Below are 23836 nucleotides of genomic sequence, written 5' to 3' on the forward strand. Positions count from 1 at the left end.
GCACATCCAGTGTCCTCATCTAGTGGTTAACAGTAGGAACAACAGTAGGAACTGACTGCAGAGAATTTCCCTTTGGATTCTGATTTGCAGACATACAAGCCACAACAAATTATTTGATATCTTCTTTATCAGTAGACCACAAATAAACTTGAGTGATGAGGTCAAAAGTAGACTTCTGATATTTGTCCACATTAGAGCTAGGCCCCATGCAAAATCTTAAGAACACTTGTTGAAAGGGTGTGACCAACAACAATAGGACATCGCTAGGCCCAGATTTGGAGATTTCAGGTTCAGATGTTCGGGGGGAAGTTTCTTGATATTTTTTTCTCTGCTGGACGATACGTATGGTATGAATAAACTATGAAAAGAGAAGAACGCAGTAAGTCAGGCAGGGATTCAGCAGATACTGAAGGTGAAAAGGGTAACTGAATGACTGGCTTCCTATAGTATGTTGCACCACTGCTCAAGAGCCAGATTGACAAGTAGTTCCCAGTCTCTGATGGAGTAGATAACCACAAAAATGAACTTATTGGGGAGATAACCTACAGAGATAAGATTACTAACCATGCAGAAATTTGCAGACTAATTGCAAAAAAACTCTTTGGCTAGTTCATAAGGTTTGTGAAAAAAATAAATAAAAAGGTATTCATCATGGAAAGTATTTCTATTGTATTTATGTATAAACTAGGGTTGCACCGATACCGATACCGAGCATTTGCACGAGTATTTGTACTCGTGCAAATGTTCTGATGCTTGACCTGATACAGGGCAGTCGGGGGAAAAGGTGCTGCGGTGGGGGGAGTTACAAGCACTGTGTATATTTCAGTAAAGCAGCTGACAGCCGCTTCTCCTCACCCTCCCGCGGCTTTCATCTGCTTTATTAAAATCTATACAGGATTGGTGCTTGTAACTCCCCCCACCACTGCACTGATCATCCCTGACTGTCCCCTGTGTCTTCCTCTATGTCCCCCTTATGTGTGCTCCTCCGGTCCCCCTCTCTGTGCTCCTCTGGTTCTCCTCCAGTCCTCCTCCATGCTCCTCCGGTCCACCTCTGTGTCCTCCATGCTCCTCCGCTTCCCCTCCATGTCCTCGGTACTCCCCTGGCCCCCCCGTGTCCTCTGTGCTCCTCCGGCCCTCCTTCGTGTCCTCGGTACTCCTCCGGTCCCCCTCCATGTCCCCCATACTCCTCCAGTCCCAGTACATGTCCTCTGTGATCCTTTGATCCCCTCTGTGTCCTCCGTGCTCCTCTGGTCCCCCCCTGTCCCCCTCTGTCCTCCTCCGGCCCCCTCCTGTCCCCTCCTGTCCCGGATCTGTCACAATGGAGAGTGGAGGATGGAGTCGGTAAATCTGTCATTTATCAGCTCCTTCCTTTCTAAAAGTCAGTGATCATTGACTCTGTCCATTCATAACTGAGCATCGTAAAATGTGTTTAGGATGTCTCAGTTTATGAATGAACAAGGGCCTCTGTCTCCTGTCCATTTATTTTCAGTGCAGCTGAAGCTGCAGAGAAAGGGACTGGGGAAAGGGGAGATGTCAGTGGTCTGTTTATACCCCTGATATCTCACCAAAGCCCCCCCCAACAGGGCTGATAAAATGAATAATAATAATTAAAAAATTGTAATAAATATTTAAAAGGTAAAATTGTAAAAAAAAAAAAAAAAAAAAAAAAAGGTCAAATAAAAAAAACACTTACGGGGGCGTGGCCTGGACGGGAATCGAGACGGCTGCCTGAACAGATAGCTCCTGCACAAAGAGGATGACAAACACCTAATTTGGGTCAATAGAGGTACATACCCATGATGGGAAAGCCTAACAGGAGCACCTCGACACTCCGCACACAAAAGGAGCCCGGTACGCAGATCAGCGGTAATATCCCGGAGATCTTCCAGACCCGACATGCTGCGCAACTTGAGGCATCGCAGGCCTCACAGACCCCGCAGGCCTCATCCCCGGACTCAATTAGGAGCAGCGCGGAACCGCTCATGGACGACGACGGAGCCGGCGCTCCTCTCCCAAGCCTCCTTGACCTCCAAAGAGACCTTCAGAGAGTCGCCCTGGACATCAAACACACCATGATGTCGGCGATCTCAGATCTAAAGGCAGACATTCACTCGATGAACCACCGAATCTCGGATGTAGAGGAAAACGTGCAAACACAAGCTACAGTAATTAAGCAAGTACAGAAAACATACGATATGCATCTGCCACATTTGTTTGAGCTCCATAGTCAAGTAGAGGACCTAGACAACAGGGGCCACAGGCACAACGTGAGGGTGAGGGGGGTCCCGGAGGGAGTTGACCAGGCCGCACTGCAGCACACAGTATGCCCTATCTTTAATGACTTACTGGGCCGACCAGCAGACTCCCCCATAGAAATGGAACGCCTGCACCGTGCATTACGGCCCCCTCCCCGCGATTCTGAACCACCCAGGGACATTGTGTGTTGCATTGTCAACTTTCCCCTTAAAGAGGAGATTCTCAAGAAAGCAAGAGACAGAGGCCGCATATTGTTTAATGGCACAGAGGTGAAACTGTTTCAGGACTTATCCCAAATTACATTACAGAACAGACGCACCCTACGCCCCCTGCTGGAAGTCTTGCGTACACATAACATCCAATATAGATGAAAGTTTCCGTTCTGTCTCTCAGCATCCACCAGGGGTCGCACAGCTCTTCTTCGAACCCCGGAAGATTTACTCACTTTCTGCGAACAATTGGACATACCCCTGATGGACCTTCCTGAGTGGTACTCTTTCTACTTTCCTACGGAACCATGGAAACCAGTCTCACACAACTCCTCTCCCAAAGCTCAACGACAACGATCCAGACGTCGCAGATTGGACCCCACATCACCCGGAGAATGCCCTTCTCACCGAGACTTACCTGCTCGCAGCCCAGGACCGGCAGACACTCCTCGTTGGAATTACCATGGCATAACTTAACCCTGGAACTTCTCATAATGCCTTCACGCAGCAAACACTAACTTTTACTCCCTCCTAGCTTATCGCATCTCCCTCTCCCCCGGATTTTCTGTTTTCTTTTTCTCCTTTTTTTTCCCCCTTTTTTAGTTGGCGGAGAAACAACAGACCTCGAAAGATCGTACACTTTACAAGAATCCCTACTGGAGACTTTATTTCCAGATATGAGTCTTATGCTCTGGCATCTTGTAGAAACTTCAACACCCCACAGGGATTTTGTGAGTAAAGATCTAACATAAGATAGATGGTCTGTTATCTCACCCACTCCCGCATTAGGCACTGTTGCCATTCACACACTTATTTGTGAAAGAATCATACCTACCTGAACAAGACGATCTCTCTTACCAAGAGCATAATGCTAAAACACTTGTCTTTCCTGAACCACTTTAGCTGTTATTTGCTTGTTTTTTGTTTTTTTGTTTTTACGGGTAATACTATGGGAGTCTGGATTGTTCAAAGTCTAGCTATAAGTCAATCTGGTAATTACACATTAAAACCACCATTGGAGGTTGGTCTGTTGTGCTCCCATGCTCCCCTCCCATATAGAAGGGGAGCCCTGGGGGCCCCTTTTCTGTACGTACCATCTAAATTTGCAGATACCTTTACCCTCTAACAATTTCTCACACATCGCTAATAGCCTATGAGCCATCAACAAGCTTCCTACAACGCCACTTTACCCACAAAAAGGATGAGGAAACAGAAACACTACACCTCATCAGCAGTAAAAAACTTTCCAACACTAACCAATCCTCCAGTGCTTTAACATTCATACTTACTTATTGAGCCATGAATGATGGTCCAGACTCCCATGCTAGCCAACCTGACTTGAGTGTGAAGAGGCAGGAAAGTGAGATGAAGTAAGATATAGATAGATATGCTTCTAAAATTTCATTGTCTTTATTAATAACAACGTGCTCAATGATATTCGACTGAAATAGGTTGTTGTTTAAGTCCTCTTTTAATCTTTTAACCGTTACTTGTTAAATATTTCAATACTCATGGTCATATCTCGCCAAAAGGTGTTCTAGTGTAATGTCGTTAACATTAGAAACGGTGTATGATTCGTCGCAATTTGTCAATGCACGTGACCGAAATAGCATTAATATGACCCCACACAACACACATTTAGATTTCCCAAAATGCAGTTTTTGACACACCTCTTCGCACCCTTAAATGCTAATATATATCTTAGTTCGTCCTCCGCAGTGCTACAGCACTCATTCCCACCCCAGTTTGCAAACCCCAAACAGCTGTCCATACGGACTAGAGCTACTAATCCAAGCCTACGACCACCTCCGGTAACGATTTACATACGTACCCAGCTGAATTGCTGAGGTACTCTCCCCAATTCCCACTAAGCTAATCTTATCTACCCCCCTCCCTTCCCTCCCCCCCTTTTAAATCTTCCCACCCCCCTTGTCTTACACCCTCTTTATTTTATCTAACTTCTCTTTCCCTTTTCACATCTTTTCTATATCGAATCCCTCTTGCAGGTAGGGGCCGCTCCTCTCTCCTTTTCCCCAGTCTCCACATACCCACGAAATCATCCTGTAAAACACATAAGGGACATAAAACTAACTAAATACTCGTAATATTCCCCGCAACCCTAGAAATACAATGCCGAAAGAAGCAACCACTACTCAACAACTCTCACTAAAATGCCTGTCACTTAATGTAAAAGGCCTAAATATCCCAGAAAAGAGGTCGCAAGTCCTCTCAGCATTAACTAAACACAAAGCCCACTTCCTCTTACTACAGGAAACACATTTTTGCACAAAGCATACCCCCAAATTAACAAATCACATTTATAAGCATACCCTCCACTCTACGAACCCAACCTCTAAAACAAAAGGAGTCTCCATACTTATCTCAAAACACGCTGACTTTCAACTAACAGACTCCCTGGTTGATCACGAAGGCAGATACATTTTTGTTAAAGGCACATACGCATCTAAACCAATCGCGATAGCAAATGTGTACTGCCCGAACGAACACCAAGTAACCTTCTTTAGGCAAATTTGTGATCTTCTTTCTACCTTTCAAGGGGTATAGTAATACTTGGTGGAGACTTTAATGTCCCTCTAAATCCGACATTGGACTCCTCTACAGGGACCTCTGCACTCCCCTATCGTGCACTACGGCAAATTAAACTCCAACTACAAAGTTTGACTCTCCACGACACATGACGTACCATATTCCTGACGGACAAAGACTACACATTCTTTTCCTCCCTGCATCAAAAGTACTTGAGAATTGATTATATATTTCTATCCCAGACAGACCTATCATTTCTCTCACATGCCACAATAGAACCTATGTTTTTATCAGACCACCACCCCATCACGATAACTTTAACTTTTCCAGAATACAACAACAGAACTAAGACGTGGAGGTTGAACCCTTCCCTCCTTAAAGATCCTGACGTATTAAGACAAATAAACACCCTACTTAAACTATACTTTCAAGAAAATTCTTCCCCAGCCATAATTCCTATCACACTTTGGGAAAAGTGCGTCATTAGGGGGAAACTCATAGCCCTAGCAACGAACGAAAAAAAAAGACATCAGGCCCAGATTGCTTCACTCATCAAAACCATCAATAGACTTGAAACGACACAAGCAATCTACCTCTCAATCCACACTACAGGACCTCCTACATGCACGATCCACCCTAATGGAGGAATTAGGAAAACGTACAAGACGACAATACGTTCTCAGACAGAAAGTGTTCTATGAACACGGTAACAAGAGTGGGAGATTGCGTGCTCGCACGATACAGGCAGCCAAAACTTCATCTATAATTCACCATTTGCGCACTGATAAAGGCATACTTCTCTCTTAAAATTAAGACATAGCTGCCCACTTCAAAAAATTCTACTCTAAACTTTACAATCTGCCATGCCACAACACAGGTTTACCTAATACTTCAGACCGCCAATCCCAAATACAAGACTTCCTAGCTCAATACTACCCTAAAGCAATCACTTCACAACAAGTTGAAGCCTTAGAATGCCCATTGACCACTGAGGAGCTGAGTCTAGTTATAAAATAAATGAAAGTGGGCCTTTAACTCCCTATCGAACCCACTAACCCCATTGGGCAACATGCTAGAGCCTCATATAGCAGTCATTCCGAAAGCAGACAAAGATCCTTCCCAAGTGTCCAACTATAGACCCATCTCACTACTTAATGTAGATATTAAATTATATGCAAAGATGATAGCAAACAGACTATTACCCCTAATCCCTGGCCTTGTTTCAGCTGACCAAGTGGGCTTTATCCCGGGTAGGGAGGCCAGGGATAATACCATACGCACCTTGAACATTCACCATTGGCTCACTTCCTCGGACACTAAGGGATTCCTGTTGTCACTAGACGCCGAAAAGGCATTTGACAGGGTGGCCTGGGACTATATAGGAGAAGTATTACAGGGCATTGGCCTACTTCCACGCATGTGTGCACTCATCAACGCCCTATATGATAATCCCTCAGCAAGGGTTAAAGCAAACGGCCTTCTGTCAAACGCCTTCCCAATTAGTAACGGAACCCGCCAAGGATGCCCATTGTCCCCCCTAATCTTTGTCTTGACCCTAGAACCCCTTCTAAATAGACTACGCGCTAATACAGATATTCAAGGAATAACTATTAATCAGAGAGAATTTAAGGTAACTGCTTTCGCAGATGATATTCTACTGACACTCCAATCACCTCGTATATCCTTGCCCAACTTGTTGAAGGACATTAACCATTTTGGTGTGTTATCAAATCTTAAAATCAATTACCCCAAATCCCATGCCCTGAATATCTCCCTTTCCTCACAAGATGCCACCCACTGCCAAGATTCCTTTCCTTTTCAATGGAGGGGAGACGCCATTACTTATCTAGGCATTGGAATTACTAGGCGACTCACAGACCTTTATGACTATAACTTCTTATACACCTTATCAAAAATTCAGACAGATTTAAAAAACTGGGCCACCCTCAATGTCTCATGATTTGGGCGCTCGGCCCTGATAAAAATGATTATCCTTCCCCGCCTTCTTTACCTAATGCAGACCATCCCAATCCACTTGCCCCCTTCCTTTTTTCTATCATATAAAAAAACTTCATCTGGAAGAGCGGTCCCCCACAAATTAAATATACACGATTGACATGTGACAAGACCAAGGGTGGGATTGCTCTCCCAGACCTTCATAAGTACTATCTGGCCTGCCATCTAACTAGAGTAGTAGACTGGAGAACCAATAAAATAGGGAAGCCCTGGGTCGTATTAGAAAGCTCCTTTATACATAAGCCATTACACAACCTTCCCTGGCTCCCACCAAAACACTGGCCCCAACTCATTAAGATGCATCCACTTATCTACCCGTCATTACTTGCTTTTACTTTGGCTGTAACCTCCTTTCATATATCCTCACAACCAGGGCCTTTGACTTCCCTGAGGGGGAACCCAGATTTCCCCCCAGGGGAGTCAGATGCATTTTTAAAACAAGAATGGCCACACGACGATATCCAAACACGCCACTTTTTCCACGAAGGCCGGTTACGATCCTATGAAAACCTAAGATCCACATCCCACACAAAGGATTTTCCTTTTTGGTCATATAGACAGTTGAGACACTTTTTCACCTACTCAGACTCCAATGACCTATGGTCAAGACAACTTACACCATTTGAAACTTTATGCTCTCAGAACACAGCACAAAGACACCTAATATCTATCATTTACTCCCTTCTTCAAGAAAAACCTAATTCCTCACAGACAGAAACCCTACGATTATCCTGGGGTAAAGATCTACGCATAGCCCTCACTGATGATGACTGGGAAACCATTCATGTACATGCACACAAAGGTTCACTAAACATAGCTATACAAGAAAATGGCTATAAAATACTCACAAAATGCTACAGAACACCGACTCGCCTACACAAATTCTCTCCCTCAATTCCAAACACCTGCTGGAGGTGTAATAAAGAGGAAGGTTCCATGATCCACATCTGGTGGGAGTGCCTAGTGCTTCAATCATTCTGGAAAGAGGTCCATGACATAATACAACGGGTCACTACCTACACTCTGGATTTTAATCCAGCGCAATATCTCCTCCATCATACAACCTTACCTAAACGATCCTACCATAAATCACTGGCCATGCACATGGTAAACGCGGCCAGATTATGCATACCTGTACACTGGCGCTCAACCAACCCCCCGACTATCAGGGAATGGCTGACGAATATTGCTAAGATAGAGGAGATGGAAGAATTGATCTATATCTCACAAGATCGCATACAAAAATTTACCACTGTCTGGGCATGTTGGACACATTTTAAAAGTACTGATTGTTACAAGTCTTACTTCCCGACATTATATTTCTCCCCCCTGAGTGACAAGGGAACTATCCGGTCACTCTTTCTGATTGAGGATGATTGGCCTGAGGGGAGGAGCGGTCCTCTACCCTCTCTACACCAGCGCCCCCTACCTCCCTTTTCTTTCCTCTTCTCTCACCCCTCTTTTCCAGGTGTTTCTTTTTATACTCACCCCCCCCTCTTCTGTATCCCTCTAATATCCCCACTCCATCTAAGATCCCTCTCCCATTTATTCATACCTATCCATACCCTCCCTACAATATCAGACAATCAGTGTAATTCGTATTAATAACCCAACAGAAACATGTCACTCTTATATAGTTTCATACAAGTCTAATACTCCTCTTTACTTCGTGACTGGACCTGGTGATAGTGGCCCACATGGAGGATTTTTAATCATAACAATACTTGTATTCAGCATAATGTCTTGTAGTAGATTGTTCAGATGGATCTTCTTTTCCCTCCTTATATAGTGTCTATTTTCTTTTGGATGCACTTCACTTATCCTACCATATAACTTCATTTCCCATGATCCAGACTGTAATAACATTTTCTGTATTACTAACGTATAACAATATCATGGATGCATCTTTCAAAACCTGTTTAACTGTTTGTACATGTAATTGTGCTCTCTTTCAATAAAACTTTTTTGTGGAAAAAAAAAAAAACGCTTACACCATCCACCCCCCCCCCCCCCAAAAAAAAAAGAAAGCATTGTAAAAAAAAAAATGTATATATATATATATATATATATATATATATATATTGTAAAAAATAATTAAAAAAATTAATTGTAGAAAATATTTTTTCTTTAGCTTTGGAAGAGCATTTGGCATTGGCATCATTATTCATACGATGGTAACATGGTAACAGAGGTAATAGAGTGTTGTGGAATAGTCTTTTATAAACTGCCAGTAATAAATACAGAGGGCCAACGTCATTGGGAAATTCATTAGGAACTTCATCCATTAATAGACCTTAAGTACATGATGAGTACATGAGAAACACATGGCAAAAACAGAGAATATATTACAAAAAAGTACGTTATGTTTTTTTGAAGAGATGTTATTTTTCAGTTTGGCATTTAAACTATTAGCTTCAAATCAAGTATTGACAAAATAGTGGTCTTTGCCAAAGGTTGAATAATTCTCAAATCAATATCAAGCATACCGATCTCTGTAGCCAGCTGCAGGTACTAGAGCTACTTATGCTGAAAGTTCAGAACAGGAGCTCTAAAGTAGTTCTCTCAGGTGGCTTAAGGCCCTACACACAATCTAAAAATCGTACAAAAATACCACTTTCGAAGCGATTGAATGATAATCTGATCATTGGTACGTGGCTTCCAGAGCTGATCACAACAGTCCATGCAAAATTATGCATGGACAAGCACAGATATTTTTTCCGTACGATACCAGATCGTATGATTTTAGTTTAATCAGTACAGTTATTGTCCAAAAATACAATATGAATACTATACAATACATTACATCAGTTCCGAATTTTTATTCCGTTGTACGAGAATTTCCGTAACTTTAGTAACCTCTTCATTTTCGATATGGAGACTAGCATGTAAGATAAGAAGGTTGCTGAGTCACTGCAAGGAGGGGAAGCAGGGTGTGTTCAGCTGTTGAAAGAACATTTTTAACTACTTAAGTACTTCTATTTGTACATAGTACTGTACAGAGAAATTTGAGGATGAATTGCTACATAGTAGTGCCAAGTAAATACAGTTGTATTATTGAATAATTTGAAAATGTATTAAAAAAATAGGATGTATTTATTTCTGTATCCAATTTATTAAAGCGGAACTTCTTTCATTTTTTTCAACTTTACATCTATGTGAAATCTTCTGCTCTTGTTTTAAATTTGGATAGTAAAACATTTTTTTTCTGTCAGTAAATACCTTATACAGCCATCTTCCTGTTTCTTGTCTGGTAAAAAGGCTAGGCTTATGACATCATGCACAGCTTTCTCTCACTCACTCACTGAGAGTTTGCCAGGAAGGGAGGGGGGGTGTGAGTCATAAGAGGGCCAATGAGAGCTGCAGAGCTGGAGGTGTGCCTCTGTGTAAATCCAGAAAGTGATCAGGCAGCTTCAGCAGCCCACAGTTAAAACGGTTGCAGCCAGACTTAGTAGAGATTTCTGCAGCATATTTGGCAAGTACAGAATTACATAATATATAAAATAATATGCACAGTGGTTGGAGGGAAGCTTCAGAATGGCAAAGATGTTTTAATTAAAAATTATGTGAGTTCCTCTTTATTCTGTAGTTTTTTTCTTTCTTTTTAAAAATTGTTAATCAAGGGGCAGATGCATCTATTATTATTATATTATATTATAGGCGTGTGTGCTTTACTAACAATACATATTAGATAGAGGGACTTAAGTGGAATTCCCTGCACTTGAGTTCCCAGGTCTACAAATGTACTATGGCCATTACAAAGGGTCCCACAATCCTGATTTTTAATATATTCTGTATTAGATTATTTATCAATTTTGGGTGGTCTGAACCTTTACACATTGTCAAATATACTTGAAAACAATAATAAATTACCTTTTTAATGCTTCTAATGCTGCATGTGATAAATAAATATTCTTTATGCTAAAATATATGTAGTTTGTAATGAATAATAATTCAAAAACATTATTTAGCTTACAGTATTTGCTATACTGAACATGATTTTAAAAATATCAAAGCAAAGAAAAATGATGACTATTTTATCTAGTGTGTTGCATATTAATTTATTTTATCTGGTTTGTTTTTCTTCTTTGTAGTTGCACTCTGCAGTGAAAAGAATTCAAGTTCACCGTCCAGGGTTTAATTATACATTTGCTCACATTTGCATGTTGAGCAATGAGAAGACTTGCATAGTGGATGATATAGTACATATTTTGGAGGAACTTAAGGCAGCTCGGTCCCTTAATCGAACAAACTTTATCATCACATATCCCATCACACAGTTAAAGGATGGCAGAGAAGTGTACAATGGGCACCAATTGGGAGGTGTCACCGTGCACAGCAAAGATCGGGTTAAGTCTGCTGAAGCAATTCAGCTCACATACTATCTGCAGGCAATCAACTCCCTCAATGAACTAGTGGCTGAAAAGTGGGAATCCATTTTCTGTGAAACTGTAGAAAGCTTTCAGAAATTAAACAGTGAGGTCAAAATGTACCCTTTCACGTCTTCATCTCTAGGAGAAGATTTTCAGAAAACCAGCAGGGTTGCAGAACGTTACCTGATTACAAGTCTTATGTTAGTCGTCTCACTGGCTATCTTGTGCTGCTCCATGCAAGACTGTGTCCGAAGTAAGCCATGGCTTGGTCTGCTTGGGCTGGTGACCATCTCTTTATCTACACTCACCGCTGCTGGAATCATCAATCTCACTGGAGGAAAATACAATTCCACTTTCCTGGGTATTCCATTTATCATGCTAGGTAATGAGCTTTTTAACTTTTGCATTCTGTTAATAAATGGATGTAATCCTAAAGGATAAGTGCACCATCCTGCTTCTACCCTGTTCTACCCAAGGCATTACAGTGCCTTGAAAAGTATTCATACCCCTAGAAATTTTCCACATTTTGTCACGTTACAACCAAAAACGTAAATGTATTTTATTGGGATTTTATGTGATAGATCAACACAAAGCGGCAAATAATTGTGAAGTGGAAGGAAAATGATAAATGGTTTTCAAATTTTTTTACAAATATCTGAAAAGTGTGGCATGCATTTGTATTCAGCCCCCTTTACTCTGATACCCCTAACTAAAATCTAGTGAAACCAATTGCCTTCCAAGGTCACCTAATTAGTAAATAGATTCCAACTCTGTGTAATTTAATCTCAGTATAAATACAGCTGTTCTGTGAAGCCCTCAGAGGTTGTTGGAGAACCTTAGTGATAAAACAGCATCATGAAGGCCAAGTAACACACCAGACAGGTCAGGGATAAAGTTGTGGAGAAGTTTAAAGCAGGGTTAGGTTATAAAAAAAAAGATTTAAACATCTCACGGAGCACTGTTCAATCCATCATCTGAAAATGGAAAGAGTATGACACAACTGCAAAGCTACCAAGATATGGCCCTCCACCTAAACTGACAGATCAGGCAAGGAGAGCGTTAATCAGAGAAGCAGCCAAGAAGTGGCATGGTAACTGGAGGAGCTGCAGAGATCCACAGCTCAGGTGGGAGAATCTGTCCACAGGACAACTATTAGTTGTGCACTCCACAAATCTGCCCTTTATGGAAGAGTGGCAAGAAGAAAGCTATTGTTGAAAGAAAGCCATAAGAGGTCCTGTTTGCAGTTTGCGCGAAGCCATGTGGGGGACACAGCAAACATATGGAAGAAGGTGCTCTGTTCAGATGAGACCAAAATTGAAATTTTGGCCTAAAAGCGAACGCTATGTGTGGCAGAAAACTAACACTGCACATCACCCTGAACACACCATCCCCACCCTGAAACATAGTGGTGGCAGAATCATGTTGTGTCGATGCTTTTCTTCAGCAGGGACAGGGAAGCTGGTCAGAGTTGATGGGAAGATGGATGGAACCAAATACAGGGCAATCTTAGAAGAAAACCTGTTAGAGTCTGCAAAAGACTTGAGATCGGAGGTTCACCTTTCAACAGGACAACGACCCTAAACATACAGCCAGAGCTACAATGGAATGGTTTGGATCAAAGTATATTCATTTTTTAGAATGGCCCAGTCAAAGTCCAGACCTAAATCCAATTGAGAATCTGTGGCAATACTCAAAAATTGCTGTTCACAGACGCTCTCCATCTCCATCTAATCTGACAGAGCTTGAGCTATTTTGCAAAGAAGAATGGGCAAAAATTTCACTCTCTAGATGTGCAAAGCTGGTAGAGGCATCCCCAAATAGACGTGCAACTGTAATTGCAGGGAAAGGTGGTTCTACATAGTCAGTATTCACTCAAGGGGGCTGAATACAAATGCACACCACATTTTTCACATATTTATTTGTAAAAAAAAAAATTGAAAATCATTTATCATTTTCCTTCCACTTCACAATTATGTGCCACTTTGTCTTGGTCTATCACACAAAATCCCAATAAAATACATTTATGTTTTTAGTTGCAACTAGGGATGGGCGAACGGTTCGGCCCGAGCATAAGTTCGGGCCGAACTTTGGTTGTTCGGACGTTCGGCGAACACTGAACAATATGTGGTGTTCGCGGCAATTTCAAAAGCCGTGGAACACCATTAAAGTCTATGGGACACTAACATTAAAAACCAAAAGTGCTCATTTTAAAGGCTTATATTTATTTATTTATTTCAGGTACTTATATAGCACCATCAATTTACGCAGCGCTTTACAAATACATTGTACATTCACATCAGTCCCTACCCACAAGGAGCGTACAATCTAAGGTCCCTAACTCACATTCATACATACTAGGGACAATTTAGACAGGATCCAATTAACCTACCAGCATGTCTTTGGAGTGTGGGAGGAAACTGGAGTACCCGGAGGAAACCCACACAGGCACAGGGAGAACATGCAAACTCCAGGCAGGTAGTGTTGTGGTTGGGATTCGAACCAGCGACCCTTCTTACTGCTAGGTGAAAATGCTATTCACTACACCACTGTGCCGCCCATATGCAAGTTATTGTCATAAAAAGTGATTGAGGACGTGGTCCTGCCCCAGGGGACATGTATCAATGCAAGAAAAAGTTTTAAAACGGCTGTTTTTACGGGAGCAGTGATTTTAATAATGCTTAAAGTGAAACAATAAAAATGAAATATTCCTTTAAATATCGTGCCTGGGGGGGGGGGGTCTCCTTAGTTTTACCATGTTTAGAACAGTACCACAGCAAAATGACATTTCTAAAGGAAAAAAGTCATTTAAAACTAATCTTGACTATAATGAATTGTCGGGTCTCTGCAATATAGATGAGGCCCTTTGGGTCTGGTATGAATATTAAGGGGAACCCCGATCCAAAAATTAAAAAAATTGTGTGGGGGTCCCCCCAAAATCTATACCAGGCCCTTCAGGTCTGGTATGGAAATTAAGGGGAACCCTGCACCAAATTTAAAAAAAAATGGCGTAGGGGTCCCCCCAAAATACCAGACCCTTATCTGAGCACACAAGCTCGCAGGCTTCCAGGAAAAGAGAGGGGATGAGAGAGCGCCCCCCCTCCTGAACCGCACCAGGCCACATGCCCTCAACATGGGGAGGGTGCTTTCAAGTAGCCCCCCAAAGCACTTTATCCCCATGTTGATGGGGACAAGGACCTCATTCCCACAACCCTTGTCTGGTGGTTGTGGGGGTATGCAGGCGGGGGAGCTAATCAGAATCTGGAAGTCCCCTTTAACAAGGGGACCCCCAGTTTCCAGCCTGGGGGTCCCCTATGTCATTTTTTTTTAAATTTTGGCACAGGGTTCCCCTTAAAATCCATACCAGACCTGAGGGGCCTGGTATGGATTTTGGGGGGACCCCCACGCAATTTTTTTTTAAATTTTGGATCGGGGTTCCTCTTAATATTCATACCAGACCCAAAGGGCCTGGTAATGGACTGGGGGGGACCCATGCAGTTTTTTTCAATGAGTTTTATCTATATTGCCGAGACCCGACAATTCATTAGAGCCGCGATCAGTTTTAAATAGCTTTTTTCCTTTAGAAATGTCATTTTGCTGTGGTACTGTTCTAAACATGGGAAAACTGCTCCACTTTACAGGCATACTATAGACACCCCCCAGGCACAATATTTAACGTAATATTTCATTTATATTGCTTAACTTTAAGCATTAAAAAAATCACTGCTCCTGAAAAAACTGCCCGGGTCCCCAAACACTTTTTATGACAATAACTTGCATATAAACCTTTAAAATGAGCACTTTTGATTTTTTATGTTCGTGTCCCATAGACTTAACGGTGATCGCCTGTTCGTCCGAATTTTTTGCCTGTTCGGATGTTCTGGTGCGAAACGAATTGGGGGGGTGTTCGGCTCTTCCTTAGTTGTAACATGACAACATGAATACTTTTTCAAGGCACTGTATATTGCAAGACTGTGGACCTGTTTAAGATGTAGGTTCTATAGACTGCATCGCTCAGAATAGTTTTTGTTTTTTGTTCCTCATGCAAGAGGTTAGAATTCTGAGCACTGAAACCTTAGACAGTGTTTCCAAAACTACACCTAAAGCACAGTGCTGAGGTATAATTACAAAGTTGCTGGAGGGCTGAGAAGGCAGGAGCAGAGTAAAAATAGTGCATTAAAAGGTGTACTTATCCTTTAAAGTCCCATAGATATGAGATGGTCATCTTTCAGTCTGAAAGACTGCAATCACATCAAAAAAAGTTGCATGTCTAAAAGCAATTTGTGACCTGTGCAGCCACTTCCTGGCTTTCCAAGAAATATGAAAAGTCTTCATAGCTGAGGGTTTCTTCTGCCAAGTTTAGCCAGCTATTGCTTTTTAGTAACTAGGCCAGTTCTTCAGGGTTGCCAGTACACTGTATAAGCATCATAATACATATTTATGCACTGATTAATCAAAAGAACTAGCATTCACAAGTCAAGCTTCCTGATCACCATCTCATTTTTATGGTCACATTTACATGTTGTGTTGCATTATAAGATAATATGGAACTAACATGCTGATGCATTTTTTTTAAAGAGAATAATTCTGAAACGTTATCTGCTTGTAGTCATTGATTTCCTGGTGAGGTGCCAGATTTGTCACTGGATATTTTTCTCTCTGGATTTCTGTTCGGATCAACTCCTTTCTATTTTTTTAATCATGATATAATTGAAAGACTATAGGCTCATGCACTAAGGTGTTGTGAAGGGTAGTAACTAATCATAGTAGTATTAAGGTTGCAGGTGTGAAAACTTTGATTGATTGGCAAAGACTACTGCATCATTTTCTCAACTGTTTGCCTTATAGATTAAGCTCAGTCATGTCCCTTGGGCCTCTGCAATTCTACTTTTGAAGTCATAATATTGGTAGGTATGTAGGATATCCACTCACTGGGCCTTATTGATCAAATTGTTCAATTGCTTTATACTGCACTAAAAGGGTGTAACAAGAACATTTAATTTGGTCAACATTGCCTATTAAATCAGAAGTTAGTTTATGGCAACACACATTTCTATATGCATCTCTCTGTGTAAATGGGTTTATATACACCACTACAAGTTGCAAACTTTTGTTGTTAGGCTAATAGTTACTTTGGATTAAACGGTAACTAGATGTTTTATGCAAAAGGTGCAGCTTAGAAGCCACATGTTATATAAAATTGCAAGGAATATTAACTGGCTTATTTATCAGGAGGTTAACTGCAATTTGTTTGCTGGACATTTAGGGCACGTTTCCATTGTCAAGTAAAACACTGGCTGACAGCATATTCCCCATTATCAGTTTGGTAAATGCTATCAGCATTGTGTGATGAATGCATGATGTATACTGTACAGGGATTTGCTGCAACCTTTATAAATATAAAAAATAGTGACGCTCTACTGACAATTCATATGCCAGCTATTATTTCTTTATAAATATGCCTTTTAGTTTGGCTAATTTCTCATTCTAATGCAGTTGGGTTAAAGAATTTATGATGATTTGTTTTTTCTTTTTTTTTTTCTTTTTTTTACAGATAGTGTAATCGGTTCAAGCCATATAAATGATGTTGTGTATTTTAAAATTACTTTTTGGCAACATGAACACATAGCTAAAATAAGATTCATTCAGCTTTCCAGAGGGACCATATACCCTTTTCCCCTCCCCTATCTCTTTTCTTTCCTCCTGATCTCCCCCACTTTCTCTCTTAGCTCTTTCTCATGGTGCAATTTACCACTCAAACTGGATTGTCACAAGCAGAGGATAGATAGCTACGTTTTTGATTGATATTGATTTGACCCTGAGTGAACAACCCCCTCCTCCCTATTCTGGCAACTGTTGTGACCTGGGAGACTGCCGGGGCAAGTATCCCCTGGGAGGAGAGTGAGGTAACGGACGGGGCTTGTCATCGGACTGTTACTCCTCAGTGTGAACCCATAGGGGTGGAGTGATTACCCTGGAGGCCCTAGCGTGATTTGACCCTAACCAATTCTGATACATAAGGACCACTTTCCACAGTGGATCTGATCGACCAGCTCACTTACGTACATAGTGGTTATAAAAGTCTAGATAAACACACTATACTTAGATAATTGATAATCCTAAGGACAGGTGAGCCAAATATACTATCTAAACCAAATACATTTTATGTGCAAAAAGTTTAGGAGCTTCTGGCCCCATGGGACCTCTACGTTTTATGACAACATGTAATGTAATGTACTGTTACTACTGTTATATGTTTCCAATAGAAAATATTGAAACTGAGATGATAACGCAAAACATTATACGGATAACACATATATGATTAGTGAGTTACGCATATAGATGTACACACAGCTATATGCCAAGCATTTAATGTTGGATATTTGACCCTTACATGTTTGACACTCTCGTCTCGTCAGTATATTGGCCTGTAGGAGGGGGCATTATCTGCATTGTTACTTTTATATCTGAACTCAAAATCTCAATAAATATATTGAAACAAGATTAATTTAGAACCTCTAGATAGTTGTCCCCAAGTGCAGCACAGCCCACTTTAGTATAAAACGTTTTATGATTTGGGTGCAGTAGCAGAGAACGTCAGACTAGCTCCAAATACAGGTACCAAGGGCTACAAGAGAAAAGGGGAATCCAATTTTAACCCACTTAATGAAGGAGGATTAAACTTCTGCTTGATATTACTCACCCAGATCCCTCTGCTTAATAGTGTACAGAGATACGATTACATATTTAGCCATATGAGAGGGCCATATGCTGTTCTCATAGTGTTAATAAAGTGAATTGCTAAGAGTTCACAAACTTGGCAAAACAGAAAAAAGACAACTCTTCTTTAAATCAAATCTGCGTTCGAACTATGGAAACCCCTACCGTGGCCCTACTAAAAACAATTGGACATAAGTACCTTAACAATAACATTGTACTGTTCAAACCCTTTCCTCTTGAGGCTCTGCATACGGCTAGTAGAGTGCCATGTGTGTCACCTTCTTGGATTACTCCAGGGAAGCCCAGTGATGGTAGACTGCCTGGCCTATGTAGCTCTCATGCCAGTGTTCTTATTCTGCCCATGATTTCTTACAGGCAAAACACTTGTCAAGGTAATTTTTCTCTGCAGCACTTGGGGATACGCTTGCAGGTTGGGACATAGCTAGAGCAGATTACTGCTCCCATGAAATGTTGTATTCAAACTTTAAGGAAGATCACAAGAGATTATCAATGAATTGTGCTAAAAAAAACTGCACTGTCACACATGGGAGGAGGTGCAAGTATGGTTAGCAGTTCAGGTGGACAAAGCGACTTGCACACATTAAGGGAAACAAAAAATGTGGTCACAGAGATGATAAACATCTGTAACGTAATCTGCAATGAGTTAAAGGGGTTGTAAAGGTAAATGTTTTTTCACCTTAATGCATTCTAAGCATTAAGGTGGAAAAACTTCCAACAATTCCCGCGCCCCCAGCCCCCCCGTATTACTTACCTGACCCTTCAAAAGTCCCGCGCTCGCTCCCGACATCCTCTTCGCCGCTCAGCCTGGCCGCTGATTGGCTACAGTGGATGGATTGAAAGCAGCGCAGCCATTGGCTCGTGCTGCTGTCAATCACATCCAATGACACGGCGCGCTGGGGGGTGGGGCCGAGTGATACAGTGAGCGGCTATAGCCGCCGGCTGTATCACAGGAGCGCGCCCGCAAGAACTAACCACCGTGCGAGGGAGCTCGCATTAAGGTGGTGAGTCCTTGCGGGGAGGAACTCAAACAGCCGCCGAGGGACCCCAGAAGACCAGGTTCGGGGCCACTCTGTGCAAAACGAGCTGCACAGTGAAGGTAAGTATAACATGTTTGTTATTTTAAAAAAAAATACCTTTACAACCCCTTTAACCATGATGGTTGCTGTCCCCAAAACCCTTTGCAATCCCAAAAGCTTGATGTTTATATGAATGTGTAGGGTAACCAGACAAAGAGAAAATGAAAAACAAACCTTATAAACTGTACAGTTTAATCTTTGATGCTAGCTTTTCATACTATTGCTCCATAACTCAAGGCAGTTCAAGTCATTTCAAATTGTTTTCAGTTTTTCTAATGTGAATATTTGTAAGTGGGTATGGTTTATCAAAATATAAAACATTTTTTTTCCTTTTTTAAAAAGGAACTGCAGTTATTAGCAAAAAAAACCCCAATAAACCTTTTTACTCCCCTGGTCACGTTTCTCTCAAAACCTCTGAGGCAGACATATGTACCTTCTCACTCTTCACTCACTCACTCTCACGTCTAGATAAAGAGGATAAAAGCCAACAGATACCTAACCTAGCACATGTGCTCAGGGCAGCTATAGTTTGCCATGGGTATGCATCAGGGATTGAAGCATAGACTTTAGGAGTGAGGAGAATAACACAACATAAATACTGCTAAGCACTGAGTAGGCCATATCAGAGAATAAAGTACATTTGTCTGCGCCTGAGGTCTGCCTTAGTAATTTTGATCAGGAGGGAGAAGTGTTTATGGGAGTTTGCTGATAATTGCAGTTCTTCTCTAATACAGTATGTCCTTGTTTTAAAGAGATTGTAAGCCTAAAAAATAAAAAAAATAAATCATGTTCCTTTAAAACATGTTAAATCGCATAGTGCTTGTACAGTGTCATTTGTCCCTTTGTATGCTGTAAAAAACCTGATTGATCCTGCCTGTTCCTGTGTCTCCCTAGGTGTGCTGACCACAGTATTCATGGCTGCTGATCCATGATGCCATGGTCTGTTTACGTGCCTCTGTCAGCCTGCAGTCTCTCCCTCTCTGTCTGTCTGTCCCTCCCTGCCTGTCAGCTCCTGTGTGTGAGCCGCCCCTCCCCTTCTGCTGCTATTCCATGTGACAGTAAAGTTAGTGCTCGCAATTACTGCCAGCCCCTTTATTATAACAAGCTATATGACACAGTGTATGTGTTTTTTTTATTCTACAGCCAAATAACATTTTTCACATTGCCAATGTGTGATCATGTGTGCCCGCCGACATTGTAGTCCTTAGATCGGGGAAGCAGAGCACATCGGCTCATCGGCTCTACACATATCCTGTGTAGTATTGCTTGTTATAACAGAGGAGCTGGCAGTAATTGTGAACAATGACTTTACAAACACTTCAATTTTGAAATGATTGGTTATAGTAGACAGAGCTCTGTTTATGTGTACCCATGAGATTTGGTCACTTGGTCTTAGCACCGATTGCTGGCTCTGTGAGCTTTTGCTAGACATCAGTATTAGCCAAAACTGACTGAGATCTGGCAGCTCCACAGTTAGCTTGAGCAGGTTGACAAAACCCTATGTAGGCATCTTTAATTAATGTAAGTGACAACTGCCTTGTACTTGTGCCTACAAGCTTTTTAGCCTTTCTGCTTTGTGATAGAATCCCAAATATCTCAAAGCTTCACATTTTTTATTTCAGGAAGGCGTAATGCGCTGCCACTGATGATTTGGCACTGAATTATATTTCTAAAACAATCAGCCAAGCACATTGTGCTTTGGAAGTTAAATCCAGTGTTTGAAGATCCTTTTGCAATGCACTATTATTTACAGCGTAAACATCTGTACAGCTGCTAATCTCTTAAATTACAATTTATAAAATGCAGAATACATTCCCATTTAGGTAAATGGAATAGCTGAACAGCAAACTGCTAAATTTGTAATTATGTTGTCAGCTGAAAGCAGATGGATTATCGTAATTAACAAATATGACCTGAATTGCTGCAATCTTGGGATGAGGAAATCACAATATGAGTTTGCTTAGGATTAAATAATAGAATGCTTACAACTGTGTTTTAAAAGGATTTCCCCTCTTCTACCAAATATATTTAACTTGTTTCTAAGAAAAACGTTGACACTCATTGTAATCGTATTTAAAGGGCCATAAAATAAAGACCACACCATTTTTATAAACTGATTTATTGTAATACTTTCGTGGGCTATATGTTTCAGGAGATTATCAGAACAGGTCGTATAGTGGAAAGCAATATTTTCACTCTTGTTTAACAAGCCTATATAAGAAAACTAACAATAAATCTCATTTTGATGCTTCATAGTATCCACTATGGGGGACAAAAATAAAGAGCAAACTTACACAAATACTATATGTATAAGCCCTAGTTTACACCAGTGCGGCTTTGAAATCATGCTACTTCAGCATGATTTCAAAGCCACAGATCAGCATGATGTGCACCTCTGATTTTATTGCGGTTTACAACTTCATTTAACAGAAGTCTATGCAAGTCACAATGAAATTGGAAAAAACGTAGTGTAGGTACCATTTTCAAAGTCACTGCGACACGAGTCGCGGCAATTTGAACAGTTCCATTGCTGGCGATATGTCATGCATTTTTTGAACTGTCAAATCGCACTGGTGTGAACCAGCGCTAACTATAACGATTGCAATTTCTCAACACATACACTTTATTGCCAAAAGTATTGGGATGCCTGTCTTTACACGCACATGAACTTTAATGGCATACCAGTGTTAGTCTGTAGGGTTCAATATTGAGTTGGCCCACCTTTTGCAGCTATAACAGCTTCAACTCTTCTGGGAGGGCTGTCCACAAGGTTTAAGAGTGTGCCTATGGGAATGTTTGACGATTCTTCCAGAAGCGCATTTGTGAGGTCAGGCACCGATGTTGGACGAGAAGGCCTGGCTCACAGTCTCCGCTCTAAATCATCCCAAAGGTGTTCTATCAGGTTGAGGTCAGGACTCTGTGCAGGCCAGTCAGTTTCCTCCATCTCAAGGCCCTTCGGGTCTGGTATGGATTTTCAACTCTTCTGGGAGGGCTGTCCACAAGGTTTAAGAGTGTGCCTATGGGAATGTTTGATGATTCTTCCAGAAGCGCATTTGTGAGGTCAGGCACCGATGTTGGACGAGAAGGCCTGGCTCACAGTCTCCGCTCTAAATCATCCCAAAGGTGTTCTATCAGGTTGAGGTCAGGACTCTGTGCAGGCCAGTCAGTTTCCTCCATCTCAAGGCCCTTCGGGTCTGGTATGGATTTGAAGGGGAACCCCACGCTAAATTTTTAAAAAATGGTGGTCCCCCCAAAATCCATACCAGACCCTTATCTGAGCATGCAGCCTGGCAGTTCAGGAAAGGGGGGGGGCGATTGAGCGCCCCCCCTCCTGAACCATACCAGGTCACATGCCCTGACGTGAGAAGGGGCAGTGCCACCGGGTGATGTAACTGGGTGGCCCCGCCCCTTGCCTATAAAAGAGCTGTCAAGGGTGAAGAGAGGGCAGTCAGTGCATAGCCACTTAGGAGGCGAAGCGTTTTTTGCTATTTTTCTATTTTTTGGGTCGGTAGGCATTGTGATGGACATCTTGGGACACTATTTACTGGTATTTCTTTTTTAATAAAGGATTTGTCAAAAACTGTTTCCTGTGTTTCTTAGTTTTTGACACTTTTTTTTGTGAATATTCACATGGGGGGTCTGGATCTGGGAGACACCTTGTTGAAGGGGGCTTCCAGATTCTGATAAGCCCCCCATCCGCAGACCCCGACAACCACAGCCCAGGGTTGTCGGGAAGAGATCCTTGATGAGGTGCTTTGGGATGGGGGGAATGTTGAGGGCATGTAGTCGTATGGTTCAGGTCAGGAGGGGGAGGTACTTGCTCACCCCCCCCCTTTTTCCTGACCTGTCAGGCTGCATGCTCGGATAAGGGTCTGGTATGGATTTTGGGGGGAACCCCCTCTGACAGGTTGTTAAGGACGCGGGCGGTCTGCTTTATAATCAGAATTTGACACAAACGAAACTAATTCCATAACGAGACAAAATTAGTAACATAACAAATCTATCTGGAATGAAACTAAGCAAATTTTTCCGTTCTGCATATGTCTAGACCTTAGGATCTCTATTTCCACTCTTTGCACATTTTAACACACTTGTAGAACAGCAACATAAAATAACTTTGTGCATGTGTTCAGTAAATCTGGATTCCATGTTTAGATAGCACCATCAACACCCACAAGTCATAAAAATTCAACTCCTTACAAAGACCTCATAAACTTTTAGATCATTCAGCGCTTTGTATGTTCACTTTTCATTCTCTCCTCTTCTCCTCTGTTCCTTCTGACATTCTATATGTAGGCGATCATTAAATTAAACATGGCAGCCAGGTTACATTGATACAAGTGAAAGGTATATGTTTTATATTTGATTGATTTAAAAAAAAAACATTTTATGCATTAAGTTATGTGATTCTTTCCTGTCAACACCACCAAAGAGAAGAAAACAACCCCTATATAGGATCTCCTGAGCTTTGTCCCAGCACTGCAGGGTTCAGCTGGAAAGGTCAGTGGTAAGAAGAAGAGGACAGAAAATAGACATGGGTGTAAAGCACACAAAAAAGTCATGATAACCCCATGAGCGCTTTGGCTCGTGGGTGTTGGTGTCAGAACATCAAAGTAATACGTAC

At 41.6% G+C, this 23836-nt stretch overlaps 1 protein-coding gene across 1 annotated transcript in view; it reads left to right on the forward strand.

The window, feature by feature from the left end:
- Nucleotides 1-23836, forward strand: part of PTCHD1 (patched domain containing 1) — a 389276-nt gene that overhangs the window by 192478 nt on the left and 172962 nt on the right. Inside the window, exon 2 of the mRNA XM_073616506.1 lies at nt 11120-11780. Coding sequence (XP_073472607.1) covers nt 11120-11780 — 661 coding nt within the window. The remainder of the gene's footprint in view (nt 1-11119; nt 11781-23836) is intronic.

This window comes from Aquarana catesbeiana, linkage group LG02, assembly GCF_042186555.1.
Source record: "Aquarana catesbeiana isolate 2022-GZ linkage group LG02, ASM4218655v1, whole genome shotgun sequence".
Classification (NCBI taxonomy): Eukaryota; Metazoa; Chordata; class Amphibia; order Anura; family Ranidae; genus Aquarana; species Aquarana catesbeiana.